General features: G+C 39.4%; 2 protein-coding genes across 4 annotated transcripts in view; one reads left to right on the top strand and one right to left on the bottom strand.

Moving 5' to 3' along the window:
• Nucleotides 1-8,404, bottom strand: part of LONP2 (lon peptidase 2, peroxisomal) — a 104,184-nt gene extending 95,780 nt beyond the window's left edge. Inside the window, exons 1-2 of the mRNA XM_058706807.1 lie at nt 8,066-8,404; nt 1,367-1,601 (exon numbers count right to left, since the gene is read on the bottom strand). Coding sequence (XP_058562790.1) covers nt 1,367-1,601; nt 8,066-8,298 — 468 coding nt within the window. The 5' untranslated portion in view covers nt 8,299-8,404. The remainder of the gene's footprint in view (nt 1-1,366; nt 1,602-8,065) is intronic.
• The window catches only part of LOC131499080 (ATP-binding cassette sub-family C member 12), a 174,680-nt gene continuing 167,998 nt past the window's right edge, over nt 5,598-12,279 (top strand). For all 3 annotated transcript variants that reach the window (XM_058706805.1, XM_058706804.1, XM_058706802.1), the window contains exon 1: nt 5,598-5,771. The gene's annotated coding sequence lies outside the window, so the exon portion shown is untranslated. The remainder of the gene's footprint in view (nt 5,772-12,279) is intronic.

The following is a 12,279-nucleotide window of genomic DNA, read 5'->3' as shown; positions in this document are numbered from 1 at the left end:
AACCCACCTCCTTCCATCAACCCTCAGTTTATTTCTGTATTTAAGAGTCTCTTATGGTTTGCCTCCCTCTTTGTTTTTATCTTATTTTTCTTTCCCTTCCCAATGTTCATCTGTTAAGTTTCTCAGATTCCACACAGGACTGAAATCATACGTCTTTCTCTGACTTATTTTGCTTAGTATAATACCCTCCAGTTCCATCCACTTTGTTACAAATGGCAAGATTTCATTGTTTTTCATTGCCAAGTAGTATTCCATTGTGTATGTATACCACATCTTAATCCATTCATCAGTTGATGGACATTTGGGCTCTTTCCATAATTTGCCTATTGTTGATAGCGCTGCTATAAACATTGGGGTGCATGTGCCCCTTTGAATCAGCATTTTTGTATCCTTTGGATAAATTCCTAGTAGTATAACTGCTGGGTCACAGGGTAGTTCTATTTTTAATTTTTTGAGGAATTTCCACACTCTTTTCTCCCTCCATCTCCTTCTTAACTGGCATAATCACTTATTCCAGTCTTCAAAATGAAGTTTCTTTGTTCAGAGTAGGTTCTACCTTTCAGTCCTCATAGAAATTATAGCTTCAAGTTTTTTATCTTCCTATTGTGCACCATACTAAAAGTGTGTTGCTTCAAATGCCACTTCAGGTACAAATGCCAGACACTGTGAGCACAGTCTTTTCAATGACTAAGACCTTTAGACTCTGCCTGATCCTCACAGAGCCAGTAACAGCCACTAGATGACACCAACAGAAAGTAGACTACATTTTATGATATATTTCAGTAAGGTTCCAAATAAAATGGGGTGAGGGGAGGAGCTTTCTGTTCAACTGAAAGTTAACCAAAACACTCAAACCTAGAATTAAAAAGTCAAATATTTAATGCACCCCTAATATGTGCTTGCCTTCCAGCATTCTAGTTAATCAAGGCTTGAACCATTTTAGAAATCTGTCTACCATAGACTTCATCTTCCATAGTTACTGCCAATCTCAGTGTGGCCTTGACTTCTGAGCCAACAGTTATATAATTTGCTACCTAGATGTTCTTGTGACAAATAGCTTTTGTGCAATATTTTAATTTTTAGCATTATTTAGATTTAAGAACCATCTGGTTTGGAGATACTGCAAGTTATAAGGAAAGCTCTAGAAATACTCTTTGAAAAAATAGACAGGGTTGGCTAGTATTTCCTAGAATGATTTAGGTACAATCACAGACACAAGCAAATTGAAATCAATATATTATATTACTAAAGCATTTAAACATATGCTGCCCTAAAACTGCAACCACTCAACAGATTCATCATGTCTTAGGGCAGCAAAGGAATTGAAGAAAATGGAGTTTTAAGGAAAAAACTAAAAGCAACTCACCTGTACTGCATATTTGTAAAACTGTTCTGATAGTTCTCCTAGCTCCTCCCTAGTTTTACAGGTGTTAGGAAATTCCTCAAGCCGGTCCAACTGTTCCACTTCAGCAACAGGATATGGCTTCTCCTTCAAGACCTGCACAATCTGGAAACGGCACAGGCCTGTAATCAGCAAAGTATAGTGGGGCTTGGGCCAGTTGCTGCCTACAACCTGAACCGCCAGGGCAGCCGTCCCAATCCTGAAAAACACACAAAACAGCAGCATTACAAATGTTCAGTGTGGTAAAACTGACACTTGCCTCAAAAGGTTGCCTTTGTTGAGAAATCCTTTAAAGAACAAAGAACATCTGAAGTGGAAATGAATTATTTCTCTAATTTAGCATCCAGCACATGGTCTATGAAGTCATTACCATGAGCAGGGGGGGCAAAGCAGGCCATCTCATTCTAATTACTACCTCCTTTAAGATTAGGTAGAAATTCCTAAAAATAAAAATGTAAAAGTAGTTGACAATTACATAGCTTAAATTCATTTTGCTAGGAATGAGGCAATATTATACCAGAATACTAGCATTTTAAACAGACTGAAATATAAACAGCATGATGTTAAACCAACCTAAGAAATCTGTTCTAATAACCAGTTTTGCTAACAACATCAAGCCAGGTTTTTTTACAGAATCAATTACTGAAACTTCCACTTATCTACCTTATCACAAACTGTCACCAAATCTGAGAATTAACACCTATGCCCATGAATACGAAATTTCTAAACGTGGGGACTAAATATTAGAGGGCACACACTGTCATGAATGATTAAAGTTATAAACCTGAACATAAGTGGTAAACACCCCATCTAATACTAACTAAAAAAGTTCCATTTAAGTCTTAGCTCCTTATCAGAACATAGAATTCTGACCAAGTCACATATAACCTTAATTCATGGAAGAAGTCTCACCCAAACTAAGCCAAAATTATACAAAATACAAAGCTCCACATTCAGAAGACACGTCTAAATCCCAAACTAAAATTATATCTTCTCCCCTCAGCCACAGGAAGGGTTGCAATTTCAGAAAAGAAACGAAGTAAGGTGACTAGAACTCCCAACACCCTGGGGAAATGGTAATCCTGGAATATCGCAACTGCCCATCTCAAACACACTGAATCACACACAAATACAGTGTGAATATTTCAGTGAATTTGCTTACTTCTATACACTATTTATTCTTGACTACTTCCTTATAAATTCATTATTCATTCCATAGACTATGTGGAACTTTTGGCTTCCCTCTGCCATTCAGTTTATTTTGAGTGATGTCCAACTTTCCTTCACCCTTTCAGTCATATCATGTGTACATGGATAAAAACTGATTCAAATGGTATCCAAAGCCAAAAAATCAGGAAGATAATTTGGTGGGAAGAAAAAATATGATATACTTTAAAAAAACCTGAGATAATTTGGCAAGTCCCTATTGTTTTATTTGTGTTGTGGCTGCTTTTCTTCAGTCATTAATGGTAGTAGGCTATACCTCCCACTTCCTGAAAACCAACTCAGATTGCCTGAGAAAGTTAGCAATACCTGAACTGATCAGAGACCAAAACTACAATTCCCTTCGGATGTCGACCATCAATGCTTGCGCAATGCAGAGAGGTCACAGTTCTGTCTGCCAGCAACATTAACAGACAACAAACAAACTGGATCCCTGGCCTAAGGAGTTTGCAAACTGGAAACCAAGGAGAACCCAAAGTGATATGAGACAAGTCCAAACGTTCAGATTAGGAGATAAATTTTCATTATTTGAGCCATGTTCTCGATTAAAGTGAGACTAAAAATGAGTTTTCTTACAAAGCAAGCAGAATACTTTTATTAACTGTGAAAGGAAGATGTTTCAAACTGAAAAGAGATCGAGTTGGATATATACAATGCCTCTCCTCTAATGAGATAAAATATATAAAGGTTTTACATTTGTTAATTGGGTTTTACTTTAAATCACTTATAGCTGACTAGAATGTACCCTTTTTAAAGAAAAAACGTGATCTGTGAAATGATAGGTGGCTAGAAAGAGTACCTGGTGAAAGACATTTTGGGTGGAAAGCTCTTGTGAAAAAGGACCATGTTTAATGTTATTTTAGACAAGTTTTATTGTATTCGGGCAATAGTTTAATCATATATAGGTAATAAGTAAATAAAATATTTAATCTAATATTTTCCTACTATGATAACAGGCTTTGAATTAAGTCAGTCATCTTTCTAAATATTCTAGTTCTTCTATTAATATTTGCTTTATTAGGCTTGACCAAAAGGCAACATTCTGATTTTCATACATTCAAATGAGTAGTGTTCCTTCCCTTTAGGTAGTAGCTCTGTAAATCCACACTTTAATTACTGTGATATTTTATAGTTCAAAGAATTTTTGAAAGTCCTAACTGGGACCTCCTTTCAGAGTTGTAAAATATTGTTTTCATCCAAACAAAGTCTGATTAGGATGGGTATGATTTATGTACTTTGAAAACGGACCTAGATAATTTAAGAGTTCCAAAAATATTTGAGAACTATCAACTGTAGTGGTGGGAAAACCTAAAAGCAGCACTACAGTTTTCTAAGATGAGTATACTGTGTAAATACCCAAACTCTGGTTTATATGCCAACCGCTTTCTTTTCTTTTTTCTTTTTTTTTTACTTTAAAGCTCTCCATCTTTATTGGAATCTTCAATCTTCCAAATCTTTTTCTGTAATGACACTTGTTTAGTTCTGGCCATGTTGAAAGAATATGGGGCCTCCCCTCCCTTCTCCCCCAATCTCCATTTGTGAAATTTACATATAAAACTACACCTATTTGGGGAAAAATAATAACTCCAACATACAGCTTTATTGCTCTGTAGCCTTTCATAAGTATTATCTCATTATATACTGCCTTTCACTATTGTGAAGAAGGCAGCATTATTTCCTTATTATAAATTAGTAACAGAGATTCAAAAGGGTAAACAGATTAATTATCCATGATTACAAAGATACTGCATAGGCAACACTGCATAGGGGGCCTGAATTAGGTTTTAAGACAAATTTTACTTTAAGCACCACAATGGACAATGTAAATTTGTACCAATTATAAGTACAAATAAATATTTATTAACATAGCTTCTAAGTAGGTAAGATACCGGAAAGCACAGCTATTATTTAATATCTCCTGTTTACATCTTAATTACCCTTGATTCATCAAGGTAAGCATTTCTACCAAAACTCTGGAATCAAAAGTTATACTTCTTTGGGAAAGAACAACTGGGACATCTTTCTAGTTTTCGCTTGTCTTCACCCTACTTATAATCTTGAATATTTGTTAATTTTGGGCAAAACTCATCATCATGATTAATAATTTAAAAACAAGAAGTCTATTAGGATAGCTCCAAGTTCTACAACAGATGAGACTTCTGTTACTACAGGACTTTTGGTTTTCACTCCTTTATTAAAACTTCGTTTCTGGGGGGTGCCTGGCTGGCTTAGTCAACAGAGCATGTGACTCTTGATCTCAGGGTTGTGAGTTCAAGTCCCCACACTGGGCACAGAGATTACTTAAAAAAGGTAAATTAAGAACTTCATTTCTGAATTTAAGAAACGCCACTTATAGACACTTTCCTTAAAAAGAATAACTGCAGATTAGGAAAATCTAAGTGGAGCTATCCATTACATACTTGCTAACATAAAAGATTAAATTTTAAAATGTTAGGATCATCAGGTAATATTTCCTAAATACCTAAGAATGCTAACAGATAAAAATAGGAGTAATGCCTGGACAAAGAGTTGACCCAAAATAAGAAACTGTACATCTGCTATATATAAAAGAATTTATTTCTTGTGAGACAAATGCCAGTGAAACTAATTTGCAGTCTCAGAGGAAGAAGCCAAAAAATGAAGAGGGACTGAGAAATCAGCACTCTGAGGAAGTGAAGTCACATATCCTGAAGAATGTAAGGCTGGAAGAAAACTGGATGACCATCTTGAAATGCATGAAAGGACAGTGTATAGGTAGTGCTAAGTTATAATCCATCTTCACTAAGGAAACAATGGCTCACTCAAGTTCAGTCAAGCAGGGTGCCCTGAGGTGGCGTAAGAGCCAAATTCTAACCTGTATGGATAATCCAAAGCTCCTCCTTTAAAAAGGCTCCTGTGTCAGGTAACATGCCCACATACTAACATATAGAAAGGGACTGTCCTGTTCAAAACAGTAAAGGAAGTTGTTCAGGTAAGTCAACATCTGGCTCTGCTACTTTGTGTGACAAGGAACACAGGGGAACAAATTACTTCTGCTGCTCCTTGAAGACTGAGGCAATGTCACCTGGATGGTCTCAAGGAAACAAGAGACAGGAGTAGAGCACCTGGCCTCCCCTTTGGGTACTACTAACATCTGGAAAAGCAGGTAACTGAGGAAGGACAGATTTATGTATTGAAACAGTAATGTTATGGGTAACTCAATTATTTGCACTAGTGAGGCTTTTAAAAATTTTTAAAGAGTGTTGAAAAGTCATATTAGAGAAAAAAGACCTTGGAGGCTAATGCTAAGGAATGCAGTACAATCTTTCTAGATAGATTTTTCAAGTAGCAAACAATATTTTTAGGATAACAAGATGGTCTTTATAATGCTAGAATTCTAGGAAGAATCTTCAGTGTATGTTTTATAACGTAAATAAAACAATACTGCTATTAATTTAAAACAAAGGCAGCAATTTGAACATCAAGGATCATATTACATATTATCTGAATATGTTAATGATTACTTCTAAGCAGGAAAATTTAGTTATTGATGTTTTGGAGGGATTTACATAAAAGAAATTTAAAAACATCCAAAATCTTCCCAGAATATACCAACAACCTAAAATATGACTAAATCTACTTTTGAAATTCAGTGTACCCATGGGTAATCACCATACATATGTACAGAAATAAAACAAAAAAATCTAATCATGAGCACTCTTGCCTCAACAAGCAATCAAATTGCCTGGGCAGAGAAAGCAAAAATTGTGGTATAACCACAGGTTTAAGGATGGGGTCATATGTAGGGAAAATAGAATCCAACACAATTTATCAGAGTTTAATGAAACTTGAAAAGTATCCAACTCCGTGCAAGCAATAACCAAAGGAGCAGATCAGATGGAAGCCAAAATGTTTTTGGTGCTTGAGAAATGCAAGGTTTTTACAATATGGGCTAATAAGAGACTGTTACAGGTTTTTTGTTCATTTGTTTTGCTTTGTTTTGGGAGGGGAGAGATAGCAGTCTCCTTTCAGAGATGCAGACAGTTATGGACTCTCCTTTTAAAAATATATATAGTCAAAAGGTTTTAGATAAAAATAAGGCATTCCTAACATTCTCAAAATCGTTCAGTCTGCAATCCCTAACTTTAAAAAGGAGTAACTCAAGTAGGTAAACAAGGGCTCTAAATTAAAAACATCTCAAGCAGAGTTAAGGATAGGAGGCAGGGGCTGGGGAGGTGTGTTTAAAGAGAATAGCATTTGTTGAGCATATACTATATCCCAGCATTATCCAATAGAAATATAGTATGAGCCACATATGTAATTTTAGTAGCCACATTAAAAAGTAAAAAGAAATGGGTGAAATACTAAATTTTATTTAACCCCAAACAGCTAAAATGCTACCATTCTAACATTTAATTGATGTAAAATGTATTAGTCAGCGAAACATTTTCCATACTAAGTTTTCAAACTCTAGTGTGTACTGTATATTTAAAGCACATCTGTGGTGACTAATCACACAATCATACTGGTTTATCTGGGACTCAAGGTGTTTCCTGGGAGACAGGACTTTCACTGCTGGAACTAGTTCAGTCCTCAACAAACCGGGACAATTGGTCACTCTAGTATCTCAATTTGGACGAGCCACATTTCAAGTGCTCTCTAGTCACATGTGTTTAGTGGCTACAGTACTGGACTACTATCAAGCATGGCACAAAGGTTATTTCATTTAGTATTCATAACACACCCAAGAAATGAATGCTGTTAGTTTCCAAAATACAGAGGAAGAAATAGGCACAGGTTGTGTGTCATAGTCACACAACTAAAAAAACAAAAACACAAAGTCACACAACTAAGGCCATGGTGTAGGGCAATCTAGTGGCAAGGCTGGGGTGTCCGAAATGAGAAGCTATGAGAATATGAGAAAGTTTCAGAAAGGCAGACAAGGGAAAACGTGGGTAGGAACTGAGGGGAAAAGACAAGAGGCAGACAAATAGTGTGGAAGAGAGGTACCCCAAAATCAATGAAAAGGGTAGTGCAGTTTACGATAGCACAGGAAAAAGAGAAAGCGTGTGGAGTACCAAGTGTCTCACTTAAGAGGGCAAAAAAACAACAACAAAAAAAACAAAAAACCCACCACCACCACCAACAAAAACGACGGGGAGTAAGGGAGGGAAGGATAAGAGGAGGGGGCCCGGAAAGTTAAGAGCACTGGCTTAGGAGTCTGAGGATCTGGGGGGCGAAGGGGAGAACCTAAATTAACAGTGGCAGCTAATTGCATAGTTTTCACTACTTCATGGGTCAGACATCTGTCATCCCCATTTCACATGGGAGGTGACTGAAGAGATAGACTAAACCGCGAAGGCTGCCCCTGCGCCCCGAGGCCGGACCGGGCCTGAGCCGGAGTCCAGAGAGGAGGCCACGCCGCCCGCTGCCGCCACCGCGGGAGGCAGCCGGGCCTACCTGTGCAGCGGCGGCAGGTCCTGCGCGTCGCTGGCCGGGTCGGGCGTGTTGGGGATGACCCCCAGGATAGTACTCTGCAACGACGTGCCCTTGAGCAGGCGGCTCCGCACCAGCTGCAGGTTGCGGGCCGAGTCCACGCTGGTGCGCATGGTGGAGCCGGGCAGCAGCACGCCCTCGTGGGTGAGCAGCAGCGGGAGGCGGCTGGGGATCTGGATAGGGCTCACCGACGACATGGCGACGGCTATTCGCGCTAGGGGGGCGTCAAAGGGAGCAGGACACAGCAACCGGCACTAGCCCCACCACCCCAACCAAAGCTCCCAGCCGTCGGCGCGCCTGCGCGCCGCTGCTTCCGGCTCCGCCCTACGGCCCGCCCCCGGTGTCAAACCCCGCAGCATCGCACCGCCCCCTCCCGGAGTCGCTCGGCTGGTGCGCGCCGTAAGTGTACAAAGAGAGGCGCACTCCAGCCCCGTGAGACCCTCGTTCTCCAGGCTTGCTCTAACAGTCTCTCCTGAGGCTCAGCCACAGGGCTGTCCCCGGTGTTCAAGCTAGAGAGAAGATCGTGTTTAAATTGTACCTACTTGAAATGTTTTTACTGTTTCATTCGAATTGATATTAGATTTTTTTAAACGTTGCAATAAAAAGTTCCCACCGTTCAATTATAATAATCAGAAAATTAACATCACTGTTATCTAATGAGTAGAGCTTATCCAAATTTTGCTAGTTTTATCACTTATGTCCTTTTTCTGGTCCAGGATCCCAGAAAAATCACTTTTCATTTAGTTGTGATGTCTCCTTAAATGTGTGTGTATATATAGATAGATATATCCATCTATATATCTATCTATATATATACACATATATATATAGATAGATAGATATCTATATCTATCTATATATATATATATTTCTTTTTTCTTTTAAAACCGTGATACTTTTAAACAGCATTGGTCCATTATTTTATAGAATGTCCCTCAATTGGGGTTTATCTGATGTTTTCTTGGGATCAACATTATACTTGTTTTTGCAGAAAGACTACAGAAGAGATGTGGCCTTCTTGGTGATACATGATGATTGAAATGTATTATTAATGGTGGTTTTAACTTTGATTACCTGGTAAAGGTGATATCTGCCAGGTTTCCCTATTGTAAGTTAGCATTTTTCTCTTTATAAGTAATAAATATGTTGTGGGGAGTTAATATTATGTGTATTAATTGGAATTCTGTAAGAAAAAGCTGCACATCTCCCTCATTATTTACCTATTCAATTTTTTTATGTTAGTAGGAGTTCATGGATTTTTTTAATGGGTTATAACCCAGTAGTATCATGTGTTTCATTGCTTGAATTGTTTCAAATTTGGCCATTAGGAGCCTCTTCATGTTGGGATTTTACTTGGGTTTGGCTGTAGGTTGCAGATGGAAAATTTTCCCTGACTATGAAGTCCAGCACTGCTCTTAGAATCCAAGAGAGAATTGAAATTTCATTCAAATCAACAAACATTCACAGAGGAACTGCTAAGTGCAAGGCCCTAGGCTAACTGTGGAGAGTATGACATAAGACAAGTTTATACCCTCACGCATCTCTTGGCCAGGGGACAGCCCCATAGAAGGCTGAGTGTGATACAGGGCAGGTGGAACTGTATGTTTCTGTGTATGCCGCAGATAAGGGAAAGGAGAAGGCAGGTGTACAGGCTGCTATGGTGGAGACAGAAATGCAGGAACTTGAACACTCCTGCCCACAGCTCTTTCTTTGACATTATCCTACCTTCTTTCATATACTCACTAAGCAATATTAGAATACCTACCAGGTACTAGATGCTACTTTAGGTGCTGGGGATACATCAGTGAATAAGACAGACAAGGTTACTGTTTTCATGGAGTTGAACTTCTAGTGAGGGAAACAAACAATAAGCAAGGAGAATAATTTCGGATGGTGATAAATCCTTTAGATGGTTAGAGAAGGGCTTTCTGGACAGATGACATTTCAACTGGGCCCCATGCTTGGGGAGGTAGCAATGCAAACCTCAGGGGGTGAGGGTCCAGGGGGTGCTGTTTCAAGGCCAAAGAAGCAACACAAAGACTTTGTGGCTGGAATGAATTTTGGATATTTACAGAACCTTCTCCTGAAATTCATTGAGAGTGAGGGTTTGTGGTATGGATAACAGAAGTGGGCAGGGTCAGGAGGGCAATGTAAGAGGAAAAAGATTCGTTAGGGAGTCTAGAAAGAAGTCAAGGTCTTACTCTAAGCCTGACATAAGCCACTGGCAGTTCCAAGTTGCAGAATAACTTTTCCAGTTTACGTTTTCGAGAGACCATTTTGGCTGCTGTATGCTGTCTGTGAACGCTCCGAATTTTACCCATCAAGTTATACTCCTAATTATACAGAATCCTATGAAGATGGTTGTGAGGTTTATCCCACTCTATTAGAATATGCTCAGGATTTTTTTGAATCATCGGACAGAGAAGCCTGGCAGTTTTAAACTGAAATTAGGCAGTTTGCAGAGACCCTGAATGGCTGGGTTAGATTTTTTGAGGCTCTTAGTGTTTTAACAAAGAAATTTAAAAACTATCTGATAAACTTTGTGATAAATATCTCAGACACTTATGTTTAATGCTTTTAACTTGCACACATATACTCCTGCCCCATAACAAGAATAACACACAAAATTGGTATTGTATTCACATAATCACTGAATTTATCTTTTTAAAAAAAGTTTATTTATTCTGAGAAAGAGAGAGAGCATGTGTGAGCAGGGTAGGGGCAGAGGGAGAGGGAAAGAGAATCCCAAGCAGGCTCTGCGCTGTTGTTGCAGAGCCCATCTTGGGGCTTGAACTCACAAACCAAGAGATCATGGCCCTGAGCCAAAATCAAGAATTGGACACTTAACCGACTGAGCCATCCAGGTGCCCCAAGGATTTTTCTTTTTAAACAAATTCACACTGCACTATAGAAACTGCAGTGGGAATAGGTCCATGTTTAAATTGCTTGTTTGATGAATACTTTCTTTTAATCCTATGATTATATTCCTGTGATGGATGTGTCAGCCCACCTGGGAAAGCATCAGGACTCTAAATGTGAGGTCTTTAGTGACTTTGTGGCTTTCCTGGCTCCTTCTTTGAAAGACTCTACATCTACATTGTTTATTTATCTATCAAAACATTTATTTATTATTTTTAAATGTTTTAATGTTTATTTATTTTTGAGTGAAACAGAAGAGCATGAGTGGGGAAAGGGGCAGAGAGAGAGGGAGACACAGAATCTGAAGCAGGCTCCACTCTCTGAGCTGTCAGCACAGAGCATGACGCAGGTCTCAAACCCATGAACCATGAGATCATGACCTGAGCTGAAGTTGGATGCTTAACCTACTGAGCCACCCAGGCACTCCTCCATCAAATATTTATTAAGCATCCACTGTATGCTGAGCACTGTACACTAGATTCACAGATACATCAATGAACAGACAAACACGGTCCCTGGTTTCAAAGAGCTTACATTCTAGTGAGGTAGGCAGAAAATAAATAAGCCAACAAAGAAAGAAATGGCCATTCCAGAAATTGATAAGTAAGGGAAATGTAATAGGAAACTATGTAGAAGGTGATAGGAGGAGGACTTCAGTGTTCAGTAGGGAGGTCTGGCAAGGTTACTCCCAGGAGGTGGTGTTTGACCTGAGACTGGAATGGTGAGAATGGACCAGCTCTGCGAGGAGCTGGAAGGAGAATGTTCATGGTAGAGATTAGGACTAGTGCAAACATCAAGGTGGGGAAGAGCTTCCTAGTTGCTGGAACAGAGGAGAAGGCCAGGTACTGGGATGTGGGGACTCAGCAGCTGGGACGATTTCCTCTGGAAGCTATTGGAACTAGCAAAAGGGAATAAACCTTGGGGCAGAGAAAGTTGACTAGCACAGGGTGTGAATGGACTGGAAAAGAGAGGTATAGGAGGAAGGTCTAATCATCTAAACCTCTTTGGGGCCTGGCTTGCAGGTGCCTCTGCTCCTTGCCTTGGGCACTTTCCTTACCCACTGGTGTATCCTCTGGCCTTAGACACTACATCCTGCTGGGTACGTGGGAAGCACAATGAGGAAGTAAGTCAGTTCCTCCAGAAAGCTCTTGCCACAGGTTACCTTGCTGCTGTGCACCCCCCCCCCACTGCCTTGTTCCCAAACTGTTTCATCATATGCAAATGGCCCATGTCTAAACCAAGTTCATAATCATGGCTCT

This window comes from Neofelis nebulosa, chromosome 17, assembly GCF_028018385.1.
Source record: "Neofelis nebulosa isolate mNeoNeb1 chromosome 17, mNeoNeb1.pri, whole genome shotgun sequence".
Lineage (NCBI taxonomy): Eukaryota > Metazoa > Chordata > Mammalia > Carnivora > Felidae > Neofelis > Neofelis nebulosa.
The sequence above is the reverse complement of the archived record's forward strand: the minus strand, read 5'-3'. Positions and strand labels throughout refer to the sequence as shown.